General features: G+C 44.7%; 1 protein-coding gene across 1 annotated transcript in view; it reads left to right on the top strand.

The window, feature by feature from the left end:
* LOC138516918 (probable carboxypeptidase X1) overlaps positions 1 to 26,347 on the top strand; it is a 547,949-nt gene that overhangs the window by 392,028 nt on the left and 129,574 nt on the right. Inside the window, exon 5 of the mRNA XM_069632377.1 lies at positions 475 to 559. Coding sequence (XP_069488478.1) covers positions 475 to 559 — 85 coding nt within the window. The remainder of the gene's footprint in view (positions 1 to 474; positions 560 to 26,347) is intronic.

Genomic DNA, 26,347 nt, shown 5'->3' with positions numbered 1-26,347 from the left:
CACACAATGAATGCCACCTCCCAAACCTCACTATGTAAATACATCTGAGAGAGTGAGACATGAGACTCCATCATGAGACTCCAAACTTAAAGTGAGACAAGTGGCATCCAGATAATGATAATATAGGGTGTTATACTGTACAGCTCGAAGTACACGTTATGAAAAATGAACATGAACAAATATGAGCTGTCTATTAATAGCATTGCAGTTTATGGATCAAAGACAATGGTGAACATGAGCATTCATGTACACATCTGCACGTTTAGAGTGATTAGATGTCTAAGTCCTAGCCCAGAGTGCTCCATACTTATCGAAAGAGTTATAAGGTTGTGCTCGGTGCACTGAACATGGTTTTCATAGCTCCCCCTTAAAGTCTACAGTTTGCAGCCCTGATATTTGTGACGTAAGCGAGCAGAAGCACTCCACATGGTATCCACAGTTCCAATGACTCTCTTGCTTTCTCTTTTTCTCCAGAGATGACTGGGTGACATCCTACAAAATCCAGGTCAGTAATGACACGCACGCCTGGACCCCGTGCAAGAATGGAACCGAGGAAGTGGTGAGTTACATCATGCCCAACCTACCCCAGTGGCTGAGGGGTTGCCATTAGACTGCATATGTTATGTTATGTTAAAGGATATTTATACCACGCACTATCGCCACCTGAGAGGTCCCATGGTGCTCTGGCGGAGCTGAAAAGCAAGAGCGCAACGTGTGGGGGGGGTAAGTAAGTAGGACTGGGCGGGAAGAAAGTACAAAAGAGCTGTGATGTGCTGTTGGCAGCTTCAGTTCAGTTTACAGTGTTCCCTGAGCATAGGTGTGAATTTTCAGTCGGTAGTTGTCAAGTGTTGTTGTGCATGGCTATGTGAGGTTTGTTTCATTGTTGCGGTGTACTGAAGTGCGTGCAGTTTGTTGTGCTGTACAGGTGTGGTTGTGTTTAGTTTAGAGTTTGAGTGGTGTAAGCAGAGGTTTTTTTTTTAGTGGGGTCGGTTTGTGCTGATACTCAATGATACCCCCTCAGTTCTGGCCACCTGCGGCACATGTTCCTGCCATTGTCGTGCATTGTGGTGTGCTAGGGGTCTCACTCATATTTTCTGTGCACAGTTGTGAGTTGTTAGCAGGGCTATTTTAGTGGTGATATCTCCTGCAACCCCGTGTTGAGATTAATGGATGTCTACATCGCTTTGCCCCCTGGCACATCCTGGAGTGCAGCCACCATCGCCTAAATGGGCCTCTTGAGCGTGGGGTGATCTCTTCCCTGTGCTTTGAGCTCCCTAGGCCCCGTGGTTTATCTGTTCAGTTGCCCCTTTTTCCCCATTAATTCTGCTTCCCGCTGTCTGTGGTCCAATTTAGGTTGGTCCTATCCCTCTCCTTTCTTTCCGGTAAGGCCCTCTATGGGAACTGTGCACCTGGGTCTCCCTCCCATTCAAGGCCTTTCTATTTCCCTGTACTTCATCGTGGTCTGGCCTAGTTCCCCGTCCTGCAATTTCTCTGTTCATTCCATGCGGTGTGGAAGTTGCTTATTCATTTTCGTCCAGTTTTGAGTTGAAGAACACAGGTTTTAGGAGTTTTCTGAATTTTAGATCGTCCTTCATGGTTTGTATTTCTCTCTGTTGGGAGTTCCAAAGTTTAGCCGCTAGGCAAGAGAATGCGGATCTATACATCTTTTGTATGAATTATGCTCCTTTGCCCTGGATTGCTCTGTGCGTTATGCATATTGTTTTGGACGCAATTCGTTTTTTGATTGGCAGCCAATTTAGCATCTTTAGCACTTGGGTGATATGGTCTCTTCGTGATAGTTTGAGGAGAAGTCTGGCCGCTGCATTCTGTATATGTTGCAGTTTCTTCAGTAGATACTCTTGCATTCCTAGGTATAGGCTGTTGGCATAGTCTATCCTGGACATGATGAGGAAATGATGGCCAGTGTTTTGTGTGTGAAGGAGAGGAATCGTAGAATCTTTTTGATCATGCTCAGGTGGAAGAAGCATTTCTTGATTATCGCATTTACTTGTGGTTCTAGTGATTGCCGTTAGGATTCCTAGGTTTTTGACAATGTTGGATGGTGTGGGCACTGTTCCTGGTTCTGTGGGCCATGGGAGGTGTTGGTTACTTCCATGGTTTTTGGATATAATCATGATTTCCAACTTGCCCGGGTTGACTTTAACGCTGTTTTTGTTCATCGTAGAGATCTTTTAGATAGTCTATTAGAATTGTGTTCTTCTCTTGTACATCTTCGATTATGCAGATGATTTGGGTGGCATCTGCGTAGTTATAGCAGGTAAAGCCATGTCTTTTGATGAATTTGATTAGTGGAATCATGTAGATGTTGAAGAGGAGTGGGTATAGGGAGGATCCTTGTGGTACTCCATAAATGAAGTCCTGCAGCATGGATTTGAATGTTTTTTTTTCCATACAGTTTCTGTTCTTTCAGATAGGAAAGATTTAATCCAGAGCAGCACTGTGTCGATGATCCCTATTTCTTCAAGTCTCTTGATGAGAATATTGTGGCTGACTGTGTCGAATGCTGTGGAGAGGTCGAGCTGTATCAGTGCCGAGTTTGTGTTGGATTCTATGTTAGTCTTTAGGTCATCCCAGAAAGAGAGAAGTAACGTCTCTGTCCCTCTCATGGGTCTATCCGGTGGTGTACCCTGTGTAAGGATTGATTTATAGATGTCAGGTAGCAAAGGGTCCATTGGGGAGCCTGCTTTGTTGCTTTGTTTCACCATCTTGAGGTATTTCTCTCCTGATATTTGGGTGAAGCTTTGCAGCTTGTTTTCTCGTTCCAGGGTAGGTAGGGCATCGTGCATGGTCTGGTTGATTGGTATGCTTTGTATGATCCGATTTTGTATGTTCATTTATGACATTGAATAGTTCTTTCTGGGTGTTGGTGACTTTTGTAATTCGGTTGTTGTAGTATTTCTTTTTGGCTTTGACAGTTTCCTTTTTGTATGCTCGGATTTATTTTTGATCATTTTTTCTTTTTGCCTGATCGTAGTTTTTCCTCCCTTCTAGTTCAAGTTTCCAGGTTTGTTTTTTTCGTTGTATTGAGGTGGGGTGTAAAGCATCTTGACACTACTTTCTTTTGTGATGGGATTAATGTTTTTTCCGAGGATAAGCTGTCTATTGTTTTGCCGATCCATTTCTGGATTAGATCTGCTTTTTGTCTAGGTCCGTTCTGTCCAGGGTTGCGGTTGATGATTTTGAGGATTCCAGTTGTTCATTAAGTTACTGATTTTGATGGTACTCCAGATCGGGGAGCTTTTGGGGCCGTTTGGGGGCTTTAGCTGGTAGTTGGATCACGAAAGGTATGATAAAATGGTCGCTCCATAGAATTTGTATTGGTGGCGCAGTTGAGATCAGTGTTTTATTGGCGAAGATTGCGTCAAGAGTGTGTCCTGCTGTGTGTGTTGCTCCTTTAATCATCTGGCATAGTTTCATTGTCTCAAGCTGCTTGGTTAGTGATTTTTGTGAATTTGTGTTCTCAGTGGCTGAGAAGTTGTCATTAGTCTGCATAATATAGGACAATACATCTGTTTTTATGAAGTGAATCTTGCTGACGTTGAATGGTCAAAACACAGTCAATATTTTCTATTAGTGCCTGGGATAGAAACCTCGATTCTTGAGAATCAATCATGATCCAGGACTTCTGGCCATTATTCTCCAGAGTGGCCATGGATCCATATGGCTTTCCCTCCCATCACTCCCCTCTTACATCTAGCATCCTTGTGTGTCTCACCTGCTGCCTCCACTGCCTGTCTCATTTAACGTGTCATGCTAGCCACTGGCTCTACTGTCGATGCTCTTCTGATATGCTGTAGGTACTTACACAGCCTCATGCTCGCCTGGACCCGGGGACTGGACATACATAAAGGACATCTACCCAATGGCAACCATGCATTAGAAGTTTAGAGAAGATAACATGTCTTTTTCTTTCTTTAAATGAAATCTTGGGGAAATGCCTAGTTTTTCATTTTTCCTAGCTCTACCCCCTAACTTACATCACATATATCTCTGTGGCTCTACGGAACCAAGTCCCATACTAGTTCTGTTTGGGATCCAGACATCACCATAAGGCAGTGGTCTTCAAACTGTCGGGGTAGCCCCCCTAGGGCTACCAGAAGGCTTTCCAGGGGGCTGACAGGCTCTCCCAAAAGGGAGTATGGCAGTGGTTGAAGTGAATGAAAAGAAGTAGTGGAACTATGCTGGCCTGTTCCTGATCCCAACAAACCCCATCGCCACACCCACTCCCACGCCGCACCATTCAAACCCCTCAAAAAATGTGCTTGCTGTTTAAGGGAATGTTCAGTGCAGTGAAGATAAAGTTTCAACTTCTTCCTACAGTTTTATTTCAAAACGAAACCATTACGTAATGGTTTATTTTTAAAATAGAAGTATAGGAACAGTAACATTTAATTAAAAAAGGTAGAGGAGCTCCACTCCCAATCGCTGCCGCCCTACTTCCACCACTGGTGTGGTGACTAATTTTAATAGAAAATATATGCAGATATGTCATCTGGGGGTCTCATCAACAATATCTTTACTCAAGCGGGGGCTCGGCAGCAACATTTTTACTTGGGGGAGGGGGAGCCTCAGCATGAAACCTTTTGAATACCGCTGCCATAAGGATGGGTGCAGTGGTTCGTAAGTACTGTGTCGAAGAAGAGCAGGACAAGGAGTAATGAAGTTTACCAGTAAGAAATTCCCAGATTATCTCTGCGTCCTGTCTTCCTCATTCCAATATTTACCCTCTGAGGCATACTCCAGCATACAGATGACTGGGGCAATAACCACACAACCCTACTCATGTGCCTCATGCGGCCAGAGAAAGGCAGCCGCTACCTGATCCTGACCCTGGGGCGGGTGGTCTGTGGGAAGATCACATGGGAGGGGACTTCACCCTTGGTCTTGATGGCCTATTGTAAAATTGAAGACATGATGTTAAGATGTATCAGAACATTAGGGTTTTCAAGTCCCATAATGCCCTTAGTACTCAGACATGGAAGAGGGGCTCAGAGGTGCAGAACTGTAGTGTGCAGTCTAGTGGTTCTAATGACCCACACCTGAGCAGGACATTTAGATATTTAAAGCCCCTTCAGGTGAAGGCCATTCGACAGCAGCAGTGGGAGCTGCAGAAGCAGAAGGAAGAAGATGCTGGAGCTGTCGCTTTATTACCAGCGGTACGTGGTGCCGAGAGAGTCGTATGATTTGGAATCCGAACTGCAGAGATTTAGCAGTGGGAAGCAGTGCTAAGACTGGCTGTGCCATGGGAGAGAGGAGCTCTTTTAATTCTGTGTCCTACTCCGGTGGTTGGCATCCACCGGAGCATGCAAGGAGCAAAGCAGGCTCCCTCTGCAGAAGGCGCAAGCAACAAGAGTTTGACCAGAGTTGTCAGCCCTGATGAGAGAAGGAGTTAAAGCAGTAGCGGGTTGAATGGAAGCACAGGCAAAGACCAGTGAGTTGGTTTCATTAGGTAATCCTGGCGTGCTCTGTAATAGACCAGTGACAGAATGCAAACTGTTTGAATACCAAACAAATGAATTAAAGCATTTTTGGCGTAACGTTGATATTGAGAGAGGACGGGTGGAGAAACATTGTAACCAGCATTGCCAAAGTAAAGAGAGTACAATATTTGAACAAAACAAATGTAATCTACACAAAGGGAGATTACTTAAAATGTAAGACAGCATTGCCTAAGCCAAAGAAAAGCAATTAAAACTAAAAGGGGATACAACTTTCCTAAAAAGGGAGACTTAGAAAAGAAACATTACCAACAACTGTTAGGGAGAATTCTCTGTTTAGGCTGAATTTCCTAACCTAGTGAGTCCCCCAGCGGCTTTGCTGGATTTGGGGAGTTTGTTTTTTCCATCCTGCCAAGAGTGAGACTCTTTTCCTCCCACTCTTGGACATGTATGTGTGTAATTCCTTTGAATATCAATGTGTTCTATGGGCTATGGGGTCTTTTACTCCATAGGGTCTCATATGTTTTTCTATGTGTGTTACACCGCACCCTATGTGCCGTAGCACTGGGGCGTCCTAGCGGACCTCCACCATAGACTCCATACCCGGGGACTGACTACTGTCTCCCCGGGCATGTAAAGTCACCATTGGCTTTACTAGACCTAAATTTACTAACAGAACTAGTACAAACCATCCTATTGTGGACGTACTAGTAGGGGTAATTCGATTACTCCTGGGTCTGTTATTTGAGGGGGCACTGTCCCGTCCCCCCTCGTCGAGTTTTGGCTGGTGGCAGTGGAAACTACTTGTTATATTCGACCCCGAATATAACCCTATAGGATTCTTCCCATTGTTAGAGATTGATACTGTTTCTCGTTAATCTCTAACATATCACCTGTCTACTTATCGTAAATAAGTTTATCGGATGGTATTTTATGCCAGAACTCGGTTTTTAAAATGGCGTCTGTGTTCGTCTCTGTGACTCCTAAACCAAAGGTTGAGCCCTTTGTTCCACTTTTGGCGGGCTCTGTACAGAGACCCTCCAAAGTGGTGCCATTCTGTCTGGGTTACCACAGGGGTGTGGGAGGGGGTTTAGGCACCCTGGACCGAGTTGCCTTGCCAACTCCGGTCGCACTCTGGAGTGATTGGCCCAAGTGGTGAGCCTTCCCGCTCAACACTTAGCATGTGTTGATTGACAGCTAGGCTGAATGAATGGGGGTTTTCTGCATAAAAGCAGGGCTTTTGGGACTGGATCTTCAGAAGTCGCCACAGGACCTAAGAATCCGACGAGGGTAACGCTGAGCCGACCTGCAACGACGACACCTCCGGTGGAGCCCTGCTGAGCCGACTCACCACTTCCCGACGACAGAGGAGATCTCCCTGCCGGAGAGTCTCTTCCCCTGACTGGTGGGAACAACCAGTCATCTTTGCTTTTTATTCGCCTCAGGACGCAGTGGTCGAATTGCCCGTGCAGCGCACCTCGGCAACCGGATAGCCACTACCCCTGTACCGCGACCAAAAGGTGGTGCCTTGTGACGGAGCACTCCGCGGCTGGTCTCTTCCCTGGTGGTGCACCGGACTTCACTTTTCTTCGACGACGAGAACCTCTCTACTCTTGGCAAAGACCCGACGTGCATCCACTACCAGGAACAACTGCCCCTGCCGGAGCTGCCCTCCACAACAAGGTACCGTGTCCGCCTGGCTTCCCTTTCGATCGGTTCGAGTGAGGTGTCTTAATCCTCTCCTTTCCGTTGGGTCGCTTCCAAGCTTTTCTCATTTATTGTTCTGAACTGGTTCAATCTGCCGATAACAATTTGCTACAAAGACTTGAATGCATCTCCACTAGAAACTTTTTGGGACATATCGCCTTGCCTCTCTCCGAGTGGGCCTGGCCTCTGAACTTTATGATCTATTGTGGTTCTTGCCTTCTTACCATACATTTTGCCCATGAAGTATTGAACTGTGTTGATTTCGTAACCTGCCTATCTTTTTCTCTCCCGTCCTAACTAATATTAGAGTGTCATCTAGGTTGAGGTATACACCTCTGTCTGTAAATAAGTGGTGCCGGTAGAACCTAGACTTGTCGAAATATTGCTAGGGGGATTGATCGTTTCTTCTTCGTAGAGTAATTGTGTTTCATTTGTTTGCAGTGAAAGTGCCATAGCGTTTTTCATAGATGATTCGTTATAAATAAATACCTTAATATCTTTACACTAAGCCTCGTTGCGTGTTTGCTTGTCTTGCTGGGAAGAATTGCCCTATTTTGTGTACTCCACATACTGCTCAACTCTTCTTGAGGGAAGTCTGACTGCTCAGCCACAGCTACCAAGTGAATCTGTGTGGTACAGACCGCTACCAAGTGGGTTCACCGCCAAACACCTGTAGTCCTAAATCTTTTGCAGTGGTCCCAGAAGGAACTGCACAGGTTTCCGCCTAACAACAACTAACTGGTGTTGTAGAAGGAACTCAAAGGTGACAGCAAAGAAACACTCCTTGTAGACATCATCAAGGGGGATGGGGTGTTTAACCTGCATTGCATGTGACAAACAAAATAGTGGAACAAACACTGTCTATGTTTACTCTACCCTTATAGAAGAAGTTGTGAAACCCAATGTCGTTGTTAAAAGTCAAAGACTTTTCTAAAGTTTGAAGCAAGCCTTACCACAGTGTACTTGTAGTTGCGGAAGGAGTTGTACCTTGGCAGGCGAGTATACCAGAAAAGGGACTATTAGTGGTTAGTCCTGGCAGGTTAGTGGACCAGGAAGAAGTTAATTGAAGTACTGCATTGTGGTTGAGGAAAAACAGTGGTAAGTCCACTAATGTGCTATAATGAGCTCTGTTAAAACCATCCTGACAAAGAAGTTATATTGCATACGCACTGCATTGTGTGTATAGTGTGAAGTCTTCTGGTTTATCGAGCAAGAGCTTGTAGAAACTTTGTCTTGTCCAACTGCCTCCCCCTTTCATCTTCCCTCTCGTAATCTGAGGTACTGGTGGATGCAGAAGTAGATATATTGAAGAGGTAGATCCCCCCACGCCCACAGTCAAAGCCTGCACCCACTCCCTTTCTCCAACTTAATGTTCCAATTTTCCTTTCCAGGGAAGGAGGATGGAACACTGGATGAGACATCATCCAAATTGCTCATTTCCACATACTGCTCACAGCATTCCAGGAATGCCATGACCAGTTCTCCTGGGCTCTCTACGGCAATTCATTTTAAGACCAAAAACTTTTCTCATGGAGCCATCCATTAACTATGTACACAGGACCCTGCTCCCACCTTACCTTCAAGGGGCTGCCTGCACACCTATAACTTAATTGAGCCACCAACATTTCTAGCCCAGCCTATAACTGCCGTGCAGCAGAGGTACTCCTCTACTGGGCCGCTCTGTACCTCAGTAGCAGCCTCGGAGCATTGCCTCTGTTTTTGCGTAGCTGGCGTACTACCACACTTTCATCCCCACCCGGTCTCTCTGCTTCATGGTATGGGCCAGGGACTGTTGCTAATATTATATAAAGATTTAATTCTATAATGTATGCTGTACTACATATTATATATACACGTTTTATTTTATATGATATATATATTAGAGCAGTGGGTGAAGTGTATCAAAAACATAATGGAATTGGAACCCCGCAGGGATGGGGCAAATGGGAGCAAGTTGGAACACGCATGTCTACGGGGTGTGGTTGTCACAGACTGACCACGCAGTGAGTGGAAAAGTCTAAAGGAAGAGGCTCCCTGTTTTTTACTTATCGCCTTTGTGAAATGAATTGCCTCTATTCACTGATCTTAACACTGCTTGAACCCATACCTGAACTAGGGATACTTGTGCTGTCATATTTACTGTCTGGGTCGCAAGACTGTTAAATCGCCTCTGATCTGACAGTGAGTCATCAGGATGTATATATGGTCTGTGGTCCTTCATAGAGCAAAGGGTCTATCCAGGGTATTACTACAAAATATCACAGGCCACCACTGCAAACCCAAAAATGTTGAATAGTCAAAGCCCCTTTTCAATGCATATATATGTGGGGGGATGGGTTAGGTTAATAATAAATGTGGGGGGGTTGAGGGGCGCAGCGAGGGATCTACCCCCGCATACATGTGCAGTGAAGTGGAGCAAAGGACAAAACAAATTGGTATTTTTGGATATACTGTGTAATGATATATTTAAGGGAAGCAGGCAAAGTCTCATTAATGCATTTGAAGATTCTGCAGATAGTTTTATGATGAAGGATCTCCAGAGCAGGAAACTGTTAGCTGCTTGAACATGATCACTTTTCTGCAGAAGCCAATCAGGTTTTGAGGGACCTGGAGTATTCTAAGAGATCACATCAATGTACTTCACAAGAGTGCATTACAACAGGGAAGGCTACTAGTTACAGGGTTCCTATCACAAATGCACTCTTGTCTAATGGCTTGTAGGGATAAATCCTGCATGACCAGCTGGTGACATAACAGCAATCCTTGTGAATAGCCTGGACCTTTCTCAATCTAACATCTAAGCCTTTAACCATCCTAGAAAACAACTTGATACATTTTCCACAAAGAATAAGAAATGGAATATGAAAAGCGAACACTTCTAAGAGTTAGCAGGACCTCCTCCATCTTCCCCAGGCTCAGGTCAATCCATCTATAATCCATCTAGTGCGAGATGTGCTTCCCACTTTGTGAATGGTAAAATGAAGAAGGAGCATTCACTTAAAAAAAATCCCAGAATGGTAAAAATGGTTGTAAAATGTAGTGGGACTATTAACAGTAAAAAGTAAAAAGTAGTAGGACTCTGCTCTCAATAGTTTCCACTCACTTCAACCTCTGGTTACAGAATGTGATCTACTGGGTCCCGCAGTGAGCCATATATGCAATACTGAATGATGTCACTGATGTCCCATCATACATTAACCTCTTCTAGAAACAATACCTCTGCCAACACACATCTGCTACTTTTTCTATCCAGAACCTTCAGGTTTTTTTTGCAAGTTTATAATATTTGGAAATAGCTTTACTTAAGATTTTACTGTCAACCAAACACCAGTACGGTGTTTCTCCTTCATAAGGTAATTTTCTTGAGACGTAAGACATAACAGAAGAATTGCTTAATTCATAACTTACAAGAATGATCCCTTAAATATACACACACGTATTATTGGCTGCTAGCGGTCAAGACCAACTAGGCCCCTTTCACTGGATTTTGTATGGGTCTCTTTCTTTAGATTTGTAGCAGTGGGCCCTTTATCACTCTAACTCTAGGCAGCCCACCACTTAAGAAGCGAGTGCACGTTTGTAAGTAAAGCAAGTTTATTGTACAATCATCCGGGGAGCAGATAGATTATCCTATGGAGTCAAACTAAACCAAGTCTCTCCGAACCACATAAGTTGACACATTATATACATTTTTGCGAATAGTTAAAACACTCCTACATATTTTATTACATTCCTCCCCCTCAAATGTGATTGCACAGAACCTATACAAAGAAATCCCATCTTTCTCCAAATCTTTCTATCCCATTGGCCATTATTATCTTAACTAGCATCTTCAGATCATATTCATAGCACACCCCTCGTTGGGATTTGTCCGTGGTAGGTTGTGACATCATAAGATGGTTACACATTCATATGAAAACATAATTCATCACAAGTCACAACTGGCCTGAAACCTCTTAACCTTAAACATAATTGCACATAGTTTGCATGGATACTTCAGAAACTCCTGTTAAATCTGGCCATCTCCCAGCTTAATCTCCGCACTAAATTGGTTGGTTGTCTCCATGACCATCGGTAGGCTTCAGAGCAGCCTAAGGCACAAAAACTGCTCTCCTGAACACCCGTGAAGATCTGCTCTCTAATCTTGACTCCAGTTTCCTTCGGTCCTCATCCTCCTTGACCTTTTCTCTGCTTTCAACATGGCCAATCACTTCACCCTGATCAACTGACTCTGTGTGAACCTGGGGATAATGGATTAGGCCCTAGCATGGCTGATCTCTCTCCTTCCCCTTGGACCGTCCCTCCCCGGTCCAACTTGGGTTCTTTCTCTCCACCACCCCTCTCTCCACATGTGGTGTCCCCCAAGGCTCTATACTCTCACACTCACTCAGCTCTCTTTAAGGCTTCCCTCAGCCTACTTTCCTCCCTCGCTCATTCCTCACTGTCTATCCATGATTCAGGATTGGTGCCCCTCCAACGGTCTTTGCCTTAATGCCAGTAAGACAGAGATCCTATTCATTGGGAACTCTTCTTGGGCCCTCCAACCTCACCTTCTTGTGAGGCAAAAAACCTTGGCGTCATCTTCAACTTCACTCTCTCCTTCTCTCCTCACATCATGGACCTTGCCAAAAAGCCCCCTTCCAGCTGCACCTGGGCCTAGTCTACCTTTCCTCACTTTCCCCCAGAAGCTCACTGTCTCTAGAGCCCTGGTTCTCTCCAGGCTGGACTGCTATAACAGCCTCTTTCTCAATCTGCATACCTCTACTATATGCCCCCTGCAACTAATAAAGAACAGGACAGCAAAGCATATCCTTGGCCTCAAGCCCAGGAACCATATCTCTCCAGCCCTGTGATCTTTCCACTGGCTCATATTGGCTGCAAGGATCACGTTTAAGACCTTCTGCATCATCCATAAGGCATTCTGGAGCTGGAGCATGCACTACATCCAACTCTTGTTTCCGAAATACCTTTCTTTTCGAGCACTTTGCTCAGCTACCTCCAACTCTCTGAGGGTCAGATGCTTCTCCAGGAAGGGAGTGGGGGGTAGATCTCTATCCTATGCTGGTGCCTCTCTCTGGAATGGCCTCACTAGCCCTCTCAGACCTGAGTCGAACCACCTGAAGTTCCAGAAGCAGCTAAAGTCCCCCCTTTGCTCCTCTGCTTTCTCTCTCTCTCGCTCCCTGGCTAACTTACCTGTCTGCTGCACTGACTGGTTGCTTGGTTCCCTCACAGTCTCACTGGGTACCAGGCTCCTCCATGACCAGTCTTCCTTTGCACTGCCTCCTGGCTGTAGCTTTAACCCCTACAGCCCCCACCCCCATGCCTCCTGCACTACCCAGAACTATACTACCATGGCTACACGTATTCAGAGGCATGCTGCACTGATCCTACTTTCCCCTCTCCTTCCCCCTCGTAGTGGCACTTCACAATCCAAATGACACAAGGCCTAGTAGGATTGTTAAATGTCGTATCATATTATGTTTATTACTGGTCAAAACAAATGGCCAGGTCCCTCTGCAAATTCCCATGTACTTAAAAGGAAATTACATCTGCTCTCTGCGGAACTAATAAGCCTTAAACATTGTCCTGTTCAACGGCTGACCATCTGCTCGGTCAATCATTCGTTCTCCTTCAACCTTCAAGCCTGCAAAATTAGTTATTCCCAAACGGGAAGAATTCATCCCGTGGCCTCCCACCTGCAGAGTTTGAATACATTTATAAAGAAAGCCCAACACCTGTAGATTTATAAATTCCCTGTATGTGTATTTCTGTGTGCGGGCATGTTTAAGTACTGTTGTTTCTCCTCCACAATCACTCCTTCATGACAGGTCCCCCCGTCCTCGCATGCACATAATGAAACAACTCATTGTCTGAATCGTGTTTATATTTGATTATGTGGTTTTAGCATTTTATCTTTCTATGCACGTGCAAATCTAATATGTATCAACTTGAAACAAAAGGTAACGCTAAAGTAACATATCCCATTCAACTACACTGGATGCATATTAAAGTTCAACATCGCTCCCAGATCGCTGCATCCCCAGCTACAAATATAGCGTGCGCAACATGAACCCTTCTTTATCGTTGGGACCTTTCCTTGACCACCCCAACAGATTTGCAATTTGTAAGGACAGGTGACATAACTGAAAGGGTTTATGACAACATTTAAATATAGCATTTCATTTCCCCATGAAATTTCAGTCTTCTTGCGGTAGACACTCTTCGATAAAGTCGTGGCATATCTATAGCTTTCTATAAATGTCTTTTGTTCGGTAAGAATTTAATTCTGATGATTTTCTGTTAGAGTTGCAATATTTATCTGCAGACATTCCATGATATTGACATTCTCTGCATTAAATGGAGCTCAGAAGTTTTCTAATAACTAGGGGTGTCCCGAACTTCGGCTTCAAGAAAGTTTTTGGCCGAAGTTCGGCTTAAAACCAGGTATTCGTCTTTAGGCAGTACTTACTAAAACCCCCACTCAAAGCGAAAGTTACACCCATATTTACAAATAGTAATCTTTGTAATATATGTTTCATTATGATCTCTAGGTTACAAGTAAACAGTTTTGCAAAATGCGTATGGCTTATGGGGGGTATTAAGCAACACAATGTGCACACACACACACACGTGTGCAGTAAAATTGCCCTGACAACCACAGCACCAGCAGCGTACTTTAGTAGTGTGTCGTGACTTTTGCAGCAGCGTGTTCTGTTTGCGTGAGAAGGCAGCCCACAGTTGTCAGGTTTCATAATGCATTTGTGATTTTAGGGTATGACAGAGAGATTGCATTGGCGAGAGCAGCTTTAGCTGTTGCAACGGGCGGTGCATGCGATTGTCGTCCCCTTTTCGCAACCCTGACGGAGTAATGGGGTAGGGAGAGGCCTATTGAAGCGGCTATACTATACAGCATCCCTAATGTCGGCTTGTGGTCATGCGGTCTGCGGCAGGCTCAGCCATTATCCTGTGTAAAGAGAGCAGCAACACACACAAAAGTGTAGTGTGAGGGAGGGTGAGGGTGGGTGCAGAGCAGCATTTTCCAGTGCTGCCTGTTAAAATAAGGATGGGAGCGATGAGGAGGTGGGTCCATCTTATCAGCAGCTAGGGAAGGGGATTTGCTGGCAGGTTTGTCAGATGTCATTGGGAGCAGATGGCAGGGGCATAAAGCTGGCATGTGCACACCTCCTCCGAGCTATGGGCATGTTGGTGCTGCCGGCTGCTGTGCAGGAGCACCCTCGCCTGTAAGACAGTTCCATTTGACTGTTGCTGTGTGCAAGATGTGGCGCACTGCCTGGAGGTGCCATGCTGCAGAGGACCTATCCACCGGCAGAGACTGCGATCGATGGCAGAGGTGCGTGTTTGTGAATTGCCTGGGTAGTCCTCCCCGTCTGCAGGGACCGCTCCTCTGTTTGTTGCAGAATTGCGTCTCACTTATTTTATTTTATTCAGGTTAAAACATTTATCTTTATATTTCTCCTAGTTTATTTACTGTTATACAGATAACACATTGTGTAACATCTGTGTTGTGTGGGTGATACAATTCAAAGAATGGAATCAGCTCAAACTGGGTCTGAATTTCCTTGTAATCACACATTATGCAACCCGGGTGCAGCAGATAACCTATGCAACCTCTGAACAAAGGCCCACTAGGTGTGAATGCATCTTTCAGAGGGTGGTGAACAGGGCCGGCCATTAACTGAATCGGTATGGGGGAGCTGGGTGTGTGCTGCCTCTGTCCACTTTGCTTCCATACCTATGAAGCAGACTCTGCTATTGAATTACCCATGTGTGTATTCCACAATTGCAGGTGGGGAAGGTCCGCTGCAATTCGAAACTTCCACAGTATTGTTTACAGAGGAACCTGGGCTTCGCCCTTTGCCAATTAACACAGGGTATCTGTCACCTGGTTAAGTCTTCCGTTCTCCCACCTACTTTTCTACTCATTATTTATATAGTTTGTGTGTGATGTGTAAAAAGTAATTGGAGTTGTGATGGAACGTTTTATCAGGCAATGAAAACAAGCAAAAATAAATTCCCCTTCTAAATGCAATAAAGAATGGATATATATAAACTGTAAAGTGTTTTTTTAAATTTATTTACAAAAATGGTCTTCTTGTCTACATAACATTATTTGTTAAAAAGGTAACTATTTGGCTTCGGCCGAATAGTTATACAACTATTCGTCAGCCGGATACTTAAATCCACCATTCGGTACATCCCTCCTAATAACACACTGTACCGAGAGTCTTACCATGTATGTCCACCAGATTGTCCCTCAACCAAGACTACATAGACTATAGTTAGTCATTACTTGGCACTGCAGATTTTTGGGACTTCAAGTCCCAAAATCCCTATTCGGCATAGTCAATGACGAAGGATCATGGGAGTCATAATCCAAAAAATCAGAAGGGACATATAATGAGTAAATAGTCACAGACCATCTCCACACTTCTGCAAGGGCCCACATTCCAGACCTCTAAGCAATACCACAAATCTATGTCCCTTATATCAGAACCTTGTGCACTTAATGCTCAAATGGATCTTTGGGAATTCAGTGCCTATACTTGTAAATGAGTACCGACACAGGTTGGGTGATATTGTAGGCATATTTGTTCTGTATAAAGCTCTTAAGTGTAAGTGCTATATAATAACACATCATTATCATTTGGCCTTAGACGTCTGCTTGCATTCACAGTAATTTTGTAATATGTGCCTATACACACTGATTTTAATGATACATATGGTGATCCATTCTTGTATGAACTGTAAATCACATTACAGTGATATCGTAACCATATTTTTCGTAGTGTACTTAGGAACAATGCTATGTGATGCCACTTCCTATTTTGTCAAGGGGTGAAAAGTGATGCTCCATCGCTTCCTGTGATGTCACTTTGGGGTGGGGTCAAAGGACATCCTTTCCTGTGATGTCATCAGAGGTCAAGTGTATTGTGATGTCACTTCCGCTACCCATGGCAGAGTCATCACTGATCCCTGGCCTACAATCTTCTCCCATGTGGCCAGAGGAACGTAGATGCTAGCTGATCTTAACCCTGGGGGTGGTATTATGTTGGTGGACCACATGGGAGGAGATGGCTGTTAAGAGGAAGTGGTGACTCCTTTGGGAGGGATGCAGTATTCGTCTTCTTGTGAGGATGAGGATCCTATAATTCTCAAATGCCTAACAAGTGCCCAGGATGGCTAGCATGCAGGAGTTCTTATCGGTGTTTCATGACCAGAGTCAAGACCCGGGCACCTTCTCTAAACCATGCTGTGTTGCCTCTGTTGTTATCAGAGTTTCATGACCACAGCCAAGAGCTGGCCATCTTCACAAAACCATGCTATGTTTCCTCTGCTCTTCTCAGCGTTTCATGCCCATAGCCAAGAGACAGTCACCTTCTCTAAATCATGCTGAAAGGAGGACATCTGTGGATCAGGCAGCAGAGACTGGACACAAGGCAAGGAGGCACACAGGTACCTGGGCTGGTTTCAAAAGTGATCTTTATTAAGACATCAGAAGTGGCAGCAATGAGCTCTTGAATCAGCTCCTTTTTATACTTTTCTCCGGCTGATGCAACTTTACATTTCATTACACAATACATTTTGATTGGCTTTTACATCGACAAGCAAACCCCTTGTTTACCTGTGATTGGCTGATATAACTGCCACTCACCAGGTCCATGTGACATAACTTGGCATGCGTCATTTAAATGGCATATAGGCTAATAAAATTTGTGTGAGATCCTACTGACCTTTATTATAAATCCTTTGATGTCATGAAAGGAGCAATCTTTATCAGATCACCAGAGTCTTTTTGGCAGGCTATACTGTGCTGTTCATCACATTTGTTGCAAACAAAACAGCTGTCTGCTCTAATTGCTACTTTCCCAGACTGCTAACTAGCCTCCCTCAACCCATCAATGTCAGAATTGCTGCCAAGAAGTTCTAAAAATATGCATCAGCTGCAATGAACTATCCATGAACTGCTATTAGAGAATTATTTAATCATCTTTGCATGACTATGGATTTTTCCACCATCTTGTTTTTAGAATTTAGTTGACTTTTATTCTAGTCTGAATGTTCTGAGCTGCTACCAATGGGGGGTTGGGATCATAACTCGGTTTCTGTTCATTTTTCAGACTACATTTTTATATTCATAATATATGTGTAATACCTCAGATACCCTCACCTGCGTAAGGCATTCTGACCCTAAACAAATATATTGCCCTAAAATGTGCTTTTTGTCCTAAAAAGCGCTACAATTCTGATATTTGTAATACTGAAACTATTCATCAGCCTTACAAGTTATCTGCATTCAGTTTGAGGAGGGACTGGGGTCTAGCAAGTTAAGCACCTCCTCTACAATGCTGTGTTGCCTATGCTCTTGGCTACCATGTGCACACATGCCTCTCCTCTCACAAGGGTAGAACAGGAAGGACTCGTGCAATACAGCGGTGAAGGAATGAAAAATGGAACTTGGCGATAATTATAACGATTTGCGGGAGGATGAGTTTTCGTCGAATTCATTCGGTCCGGGCTCATATCGGTAGGTACACAGAGTATCTCTTCACTAACAACCTGTTCATGGCCAAACTCCAAATCAGGTTTGATTAAACATTTATGGTTCTTTGGACCACCTCTAACTTCTTGATCTATTTCTCGACATCCCATATATCATGTGTGCTCAATTTCTTTTCTAGTGTGTTCTGCCATAGGCCATTTTTGAAACAGAGAAAATCTTTTCAATACTGCATGGATTTCTATTGTCTGTGATGGCATCCTGCGTGACCTTTATCGGTGTGATGTTCTTGGGTCAATCTTTATTGAGCAAGCTTATCTTAACTCCATCTCCTCCATAGAACAAGGGCATAGTTACAGCGTGCCTCTCCTCACACCCTTTTTTTGCATCTCTTCTGTGCGTCTTTTGCCATTTTCTAATTGATGGGACATTATTCTGATGTTTCACACATGTTCCTAGTCTTCCCTAGAGTGATTTGAGTGTTTGCTACTCTCTATCAGTTGGAGTTCGGCCCCGCCGGTGATGGTGTTTAGTGTCAAGTGATGGTCTCCAAGTCCACGATACATGCTTGTGACTTTGGCCAGTTGGACACATCCTTTCACAAAGCGGTTGGTGAACTCTACTTTGCCTTTTCCCTGAGAGATGAACGGCGTTGTCTCCTGCATTTGGCTATTATCCCACAAAATGGTAGCGTCCCTCCTGTGATATTATCTTGGCACTGTTCTAGGTCATGAGCTGTGAGGAGAGCTTTCTCTTTAACACACTTCTTCGATTACCCTCTTGGTTGATTCAGACACAATTGCTTTGAATAAATGGACTTAAAACCACACAGTGATGGCTGAATACAGTTGCTTGATTTGCATGTGGTCTACTGGGTATTTCAAGTCCAACATTATCCTTTTCCATTGGGTCGTCGGAGCACTTCTGAGATGAGTCTGGCATGTCACAGCTCAGTGGTAGTCATGTTGGCAAGCTGTGACGGGTGTCAGGGTGTGCTCCCCACCCATGGTCATGGTGTACCACCTGTACTGGTCGTAGAGTCTGTTCTTCGTCATTGCATCTCTTATGTTCCCTTCATGGAATGACTCAATTGTTTCAGTTTTCTGTGTTGCTAAAAGAATACTGTTCCTCTACACGGTTACTCACATGACCCCCTGTTCTTCTTATCACGATAGATGTAGAATGTACATATGCACCTCATCTGGCCACACGCCTATTCCATAGGGCTTGACCCATCACAGCGTCTCGTCTTTATTCATTTGGTGTTTTGGTGGCTTTGACTCCTGTGCTTTTTATGGCATCTGTTATAGTGTCTGTCATTCCAATCTTCTTTTCAGGTTACTGCAGGCATCAGGTAGTCTGAGTGGTCGTGGGCACACCTGGGCACATGTTTGCATCTGAACTGGGAACCCTATAGCTTGGTGGCTAATCTGGCTAGTCTGGCTTTGATGCTGCGAGTGCTGCCTTGTTGTTATAGGGGGACCATGGTTTTTGACAACAAATACATGATTTTTCAGCACGACCGCCATCGTTAGGATGCAAAGCTGGAAAGCAATAATACAACTGATGCTGCAGTGTGCAATATAGCTGCTACCACAGCAAAGGAACACATGAGGACTGTGTGCCCCTCTATGTATCTCAAAGACAGGATAACTTTAATCAATGATCCAGGGTATTAACTCAAAATATTCTTTGAAAGGTGAAATTCACAAACTGAGAAGGATTTCCTGCATTTCTTAAGTATATCAATCTAAGAAGGAAAGGAATATTCTCAGGAGCTTGGTAGAAATGAGAGTGTGGTTTATGATCTGATATGGCATTTATAATGCGTCTATGCACAAGTGTTTCAAGATGCGACGAGGCAAGGGAGGGGGAACACAGGGAAGACAGACAAAGATCCTACTAGGCCAGGTGACATTCAGATCGCACAAGTGCATGGGAAGGAGGATGGGGGAGGGTGCGGGGAAGGGGGACACACACTCCTGCATGGTGACCCTGAAAAGCCATCTGGTTGCATGTTGATCAGTACACAAGCTTGATCTAAATAGCCTCCTGGTGAGTGTCACTTATTATATGCAGTACGACTGAAACATGTCAGTTTCCATGGATAGCCAAGTGGTAGGATATTTGTAAATTGTAAAGTAGTCAACATTTGTAATCAATGATGGCCAGGTTGTCATCACATCATGAACTGGGCAGCATAACTATAAATACATGCATTGGCAATACTAATGGGTTCAATAGAGAAACAGGTGAATCATACTTGAAAATAACCTGTGCATATTTTATATAACATTTTATACAATCAATGATAGGGCTCAAGTATGAAGGAATAAAGATATTTTTATGGACTGTTTAGTACCAGTGTATTTATTGGTAAAAGCTATTTATGTGGATTCAGCTAGGAACATGGGGGGAGGGAATCTAGTCAATATAGCAAATACATATCAGAATGTCTTCTTCTATGATTGAGCAGTTTTGCACTGACCCAATTAAATCCTGCTTCATCATCGACAAGGTTGTCACTCTCAAGCCCCCAAGATACATCGCTGAGAAGCTCACCATCTCCGGAGCCCCACAATCCACCAGAAGGCAGGACATGTGCAGACTAGTACTCTGCTGGTGCATGAAGGAAAGACGCAGATAACAGGTCTTCTATGTCTGCGCCACCCGCCTTCTGTACCTCCACATCAACAAGAGACTCGCTCCCTCAATTTTACATTTCAGGAAGGAGAACCAGTCCCTCCTTTACAAGGAATGGCTCTTCCCTAACAGCTAGGGGCGCCCACGCCCCCCCCCCTCCCGGCCCTGCCTGAGACTGGGTGATCCGATCCCCAACTTTTCCTCCGATGGTTGCTTGTAGAACCCTGATGCCAAATGCCCTACCTTCCTCCTCGCGTCGTTAGCCCTTGTTCCCTTGTATCTCTGCTTCCCCCTATGACTTGCAAAGAGCACCCTCACTTCCCAAAGGTAGGCCCAGGCTGAATACGCACTATGATAATATTTAGTATAATAATCACAGTTAAGTTCTTGGATGCAAATGGTCCCAGTTCTCGGACCCGAATGTTTGTTGAGTTATTGTGGCTCCGAACCTGTACGCACTGGCATCTACTGTGTGGGATCTGTTCAATATGGGGGAGGGAGGGCGAGCTTTCTATAGTTGCTTGGATCTCCAGCAAAGCCCTGTCACATCTGTATGTCCCTGTCTATTGATGCTCCCTTATTGAGTAGTAATCTTAAGGTTTCTGTGTGGCAGAGAGGTTTTGAATGATCTAGGAATAATGTCCTGTTACTCCCATTAATGAATTGATCAATTCTGGTCCTCATTGGTAGCCAGTGCCGGTCATGTGACTCTAGTTCCGTTGAACCCCTGGCAGAGTAGCCAAAATATTCTGCTTCCTCTGCGAGAACTTACTTTGAAATCTGCTTAGCAAGGCCATTGTGCCCAAAACGCAGACCCAGGATTCTAGCGTGGGCACATGTGTTGGCCAGAATGGGCCAGTTTAACTGTTCCTGACCATTGGCACTAACCACATACAGTTTAAAATACGCTATGTGAAAAACAGTCTGTCCAAAAAAGGAACTGATTGCAATTTTTCATTGGGGCCTCAGATGATTTTATGTCCCAGGCTTATCCTACTCTGCACGTATCAGATATACCTTTCTGACTAACTTTCACCTGCCACTTGCTGGCTGCACTAGCATGGTTTATCGCCCTTATTTATTATTTATTTTATATAATATTGATTTATGTTTTCCTCTCCTCTGCCTCATACTTTCCACCCCCCCTTCCATGCACTTTCCCCTGTTTGCCTTTTCCTTACGCTTGTGCCTTCTTAAATGTCACTGGGCCTAGAAAGATCGCCGTTTTTCTTTTTTTTTCTCCCTTGTTCCCCTCCCCTTTTGCCTGGTTGCGCTCTGAAACACTTGTGCATGAACGCGATATAAATCAAATATCATATCATATCATACACACCACCATACTTTATTTATTTATTCTGTCATTTGTAGAGCGCAGAAAGTGTGAAGGCATCTAAGCAATAGTTACAGTAACTGCAGTAGATTGAACAGTTGCAAAGTTAGTAGAGTCAGGTTTGCAGTTACATGATGTTCATTACTAGTGATGAAGGAGCAGGTGCCAGCGATGCACCTTGCGAGAAGAGCCAGGTTGGGAGGCCTTTACGGAAGGACCGGTAAACGGCTTCAGATCTTAGATGAGAAGGTAGGGTGGTCCAGTGGTTAGCCGCCACCACCGGGAAGCTGCTGCGGCCTCCTGCTTTTTGGAGTTTGAATCTAGGTGTGGATTTACTTAACACATAGCTTTGAATACGGTCTCTGAGTAGGATGTTGGCAGCCTTGGTAGTTGGTAGAAAGTGATCGTCTACGGAGGAATGACTTTTGATAGTGTCTATTTTCTTTGCAGCTTCAAGTCAATGGAGAATACTTCAGAGACCCTCGAGCAGGAGGCCTCTAGAAAGTCTACTTTCGGATACAATGACTCAGTGATGGTGTAGTCAGGGGTCTGTAACTTCAGTTCCCAACAGAGGAGACACAACCGGTTTTATGGCAATCATTTTGACTGTTTGAAGGAGGAAATGTACACTCATGTCCGGAAGTCTTCTTCTTACAAGACCCCATACTCCAGGACTATGACTCGTAGTGGCCGTTGCTCTGTATGCTGTCTCCAGTTTTGTTTTCGCGCATGAGCCTTTCTTTCTCATAGATTCTCCTTTCTTGCTTTTCATTGGAGGAGTTCTTTGGTCACGCATACAAGCAGCACTCATGCAGTTTCCTTTCAGGTTTTAGGGAGCAGCCCTGTATGTGCGGTGCAATGGTCTTTTATAATGTGATGCAAACTACTTAATAAATGGAGGCAGGTTAGACTTCCAGCGGTGGGGATAACGTAAGGAGTTTTGTGCTGGTGTTGGGAGATGGGCACAACATAAGTCCCCTGAGTACCAATTTAAATTATTACCAGCATTAGAGTGACCCGCATGGGCAGATTAAAGAAATCTCTGACTGGAAATGTTTCTGAAAAACACTTGAGACTTACCTTTTCTGCTAATTGGCAATTCCACTGACATTTAAATAGAACATCAGGGCTTGACTCCTTTTCCCTGTCATTATGTTTGTACTATCGTGTTGATATTAGCGCCCTGATGCCCGCGTGTTAACGGCGCTATAGAAATAAATAAATAAATAAAATTAACGAAATGCGCTTCCTCCTACCAAATAAGTAGCCGGAAGCAAACATGGACAACACCGACTATATGAAGGAAACACAAACATACCAACATTCAACAACATATATAAATTGTCAATGAACATAAACTACAACAGACAAGCCAGCATTCACCACTGCATGTGAATAATGTTAGTTATAAAGCAGGATTTTAAATGGATATTTGCTCAAACAATATAGTTAGGAAAAATAAGCGATGCCCTACCCACCTAGACAGATTGCACATTGGACGGGCGACGGGCCCCAACTCGATTTCTGACGAGGAGAGCTCCCCTCTGAATCGGCAGCGCTTCAAAGCACTGAGTGGCACTACAAATGAGACACACCATGAGTGTCTCTTCTTCTTCTTTCCTTTAAACAAGGTTTATAGTTCTATTAGCACCCGGGTGGTGGGGGCAAGGGTTGCAGCCAATCAGTTCCACGTATCGCGCGCTGAAACCTCTGATCTCAGCCTGCATTCCATGGAACCCGCAGGCCGCCTCCACGCCCTACAGCACCATCTTTTGCCCCACCCTCAAGTTTATTTTAAAAAAATATATATTTTTCCAACTCCCTTCCCCTGCCTCAGTTATCTGATTGTTGCTGTGGCGACGCCCGCCGCCGCTGCATCAACTTAAGTTCCTCCCGCTTGTCTGTTCGTCATGGTAATAGCAGAGGGACTCCATACTGGGCCCAGCCTTCTACAACCTTGGTGGCCATTTTGGACAAGTATTTTTATTCATCGAAGGGGACGAGCGCGGTGTCCTGTTCTTTGAATGAAAATACCTTTTTTTTTTTTAACACCCTGGGTTATCGCTTTGGTAATCCGGGGTGCTAATAATGCTAGCACCCCTTTCCAAGGTTTGGAACTGCGGGGTAACCTCCCAGTCCCCTAGTTACCCCCCTTGGAATGGGGTACTAACGCTTTATTACTTGCATTCTCCCCGATCTACATTGCAAAAACCCTGCCACACCGTAAGGCTATCACTCACTGAATGTGTAACACAGGCTACTCTTGAATGCTCGCAAGGAGAAATAAGCGATAGAGTTTTGTGATAATAGAAATCATTAACCTCGCTGTTAATACATATTTATCTCACACAAGAGCTTGGATTTATGTCAGTTACAGCTCAGCGTTATACCAGCTTCAACGACTTTACTACGATGGAGCTTGCGCAGTCCGTGACCGCATTTCTCCGCTCGGATTCTCTAAGTGGCTTGCGCCCAAGGTCCCCCGCTGCACTCTCCCATTCTTCTTCTTCTTCTTCTTCTTAATTATCGAAAGCATGGGCGGACCCACGCAGGCGCTTCCCCATCCTATAGGATGATGTGCACCATACCCACTAATTATTATTTGACTCCATTTAAGCTCACAACTCCTCCCACCTCCCCGTCTGCCTCACAAAATCCAACATCACACTACTCCTCCTCCTGCCTCTCTCCCCATCACCACCCAGTATAATCCTCTCACTCAGCTCAGCCACTCCCAACGCATTCAACCGAACCCTCATCAATTCTCTCTCCGTAACATGTCTTTCACACCTAATCAAAAAATGTCCCACCGTTTCAGCCACCCCACACACCGCACAGTCCCTTGATTCACGCTTCCCTATTCGAAATAGACAGTCATTCAGCCCCACATGACCTATCCTCAACCGATTCAGCATCACCTCCTCCCCCCTCCTCCATTCTGAACTCCCTGCATCTACCTTCACCGACACTTTCCCACGAACACCGAACATCCACCTGCCCTTCACCCCATTCACCCACCTCTCCTGCCACTCATCCAGGACCCGTCTCATCATCACAGCCTTCACCTCATCCACACTCAAAGGCAACCTCACATCAATCGCTCCCCTCCTCATACCCTCACCCGCCGCCAAATCCACCAACTCATTTCCCAAAATGCCACTGTGACTGGGAACCCACGCCAACTCCAGATCCATACCCTCGCGCACACACCGATCAATCTTCATCCTAATGTCCAAAATCACATCCTTCCTATCACCATCCCCTGCCACAATCGCCTGTAACCCACTCAATGAATCTGAGAACACCACCACTTTCTCATACCCCAACTCATACACCCTGTCAATAACCAATGCAATCGCCACCAACTCAGCCGTACAAATAGACACATCATTCGTCAGTCGTCCTATTTTATACTCCCCAATGCTTTCTAGATAATACGCCATTCCCACTCTCCCATATATAGGATCCTTTGAACCATCCGTAAACACCTTGTATCCTTCCTTTCCTGCCACATACTCCTGACCCAAAGCTTTGATCTCACCCCGCATACCTCTCTTCTTTGATACCACATTCGCCAACTCCAAACACACCTTTGGAGATCTCATCATCCATCTCGGCCTTCTCTCCAAATCCGTATCTACCACAATCATCAAATCACCCACACCCCACTGCACTCCCTTCTCCCACATGTGAAACCCAAAAGTGCCCCCCTTCCTCCTCCACCGATCCCTGTAATAGTCAAACCTCCAATTATACTTCAAACATTTTGATCTGCATGCGATCACGTGCTCTAGCGTCATCACTAGACAGGATGTCGCTGTTCATTGTGCAAGTCTCGTTGCTCCTGAAGACTTGCCTGACTCTTGCCTGACTGCACTCCGGGCCAGCTGAAAATGTGTTGGTGATCGTGGGGCCCATTTAAAAATTATGTTTTGGTTCCGCCTGGACAACAGCTGAGAAAAGCAGTCTGCAGCACCTGTGGGGTGCATAGATTAGAATAGAGAGATAGAGGAATGCAGGGTGGGGGTAAATAGCTGCACATTACAGAGGATGGGCAGCCAGCAAGGAGCTATTTCAAATGAAATGCACATTTCATGCATTAGATCGCTGACTAGAGCTCGCACTTACTGTTCTGTCCCCTCCATGCACTTTTCAGCATTTACAATACAGAGTGTAATTGTGAAGAGAAGCCAGGCAAAAGCACCCGTCCTCTTCAATGTAATGCTCAGTTTTGTTAAAAAAAATAAACACAGCTGGCAAAATCGTGCTTTGCAGGTGACGTTTTACATTTGTTTTTTTACGGACCCGCCTCTTCATTATCAGGTGCAAATGAAAGCAGATTCCACAGGTTGAACGGGGGGGGGGGGTAATAATAAGGCATGAATGGCCAATGACTTGCTTTTACGCCCTACTTTTGCATTCCTCCTTATTTAAACCTCTTAAATGTCAATTTTGAAGCTATTGGGCTCTATTTGTCAGCGAGGTGCTAATGTAGTACTGCAAGAGGCCCAAATGAGGTGACAATCAGATCACCAGCAAGGTAGCCTGGAAACTGCACATGCAATGTACTAAATTAAAGAGGATGACTGCCAGCATTGGGGCTGCATACTTGCCAATTATATATGGTGTTAGGCAGTAGGCTGCTTCTTACAGATTTGAGAGTTCTATCCTACCGAGTACTAGTGACAG

Source organism: Ambystoma mexicanum, chromosome 6q (assembly GCF_040938575.1).
Source record: "Ambystoma mexicanum isolate Mex_15411 chromosome 6q, UKY_AmexF1_1, whole genome shotgun sequence".
NCBI lineage: Eukaryota > Metazoa > Chordata > Amphibia > Caudata > Ambystomatidae > Ambystoma > Ambystoma mexicanum.
This window is presented reverse-complemented; position numbering and strand designations above follow the sequence as displayed.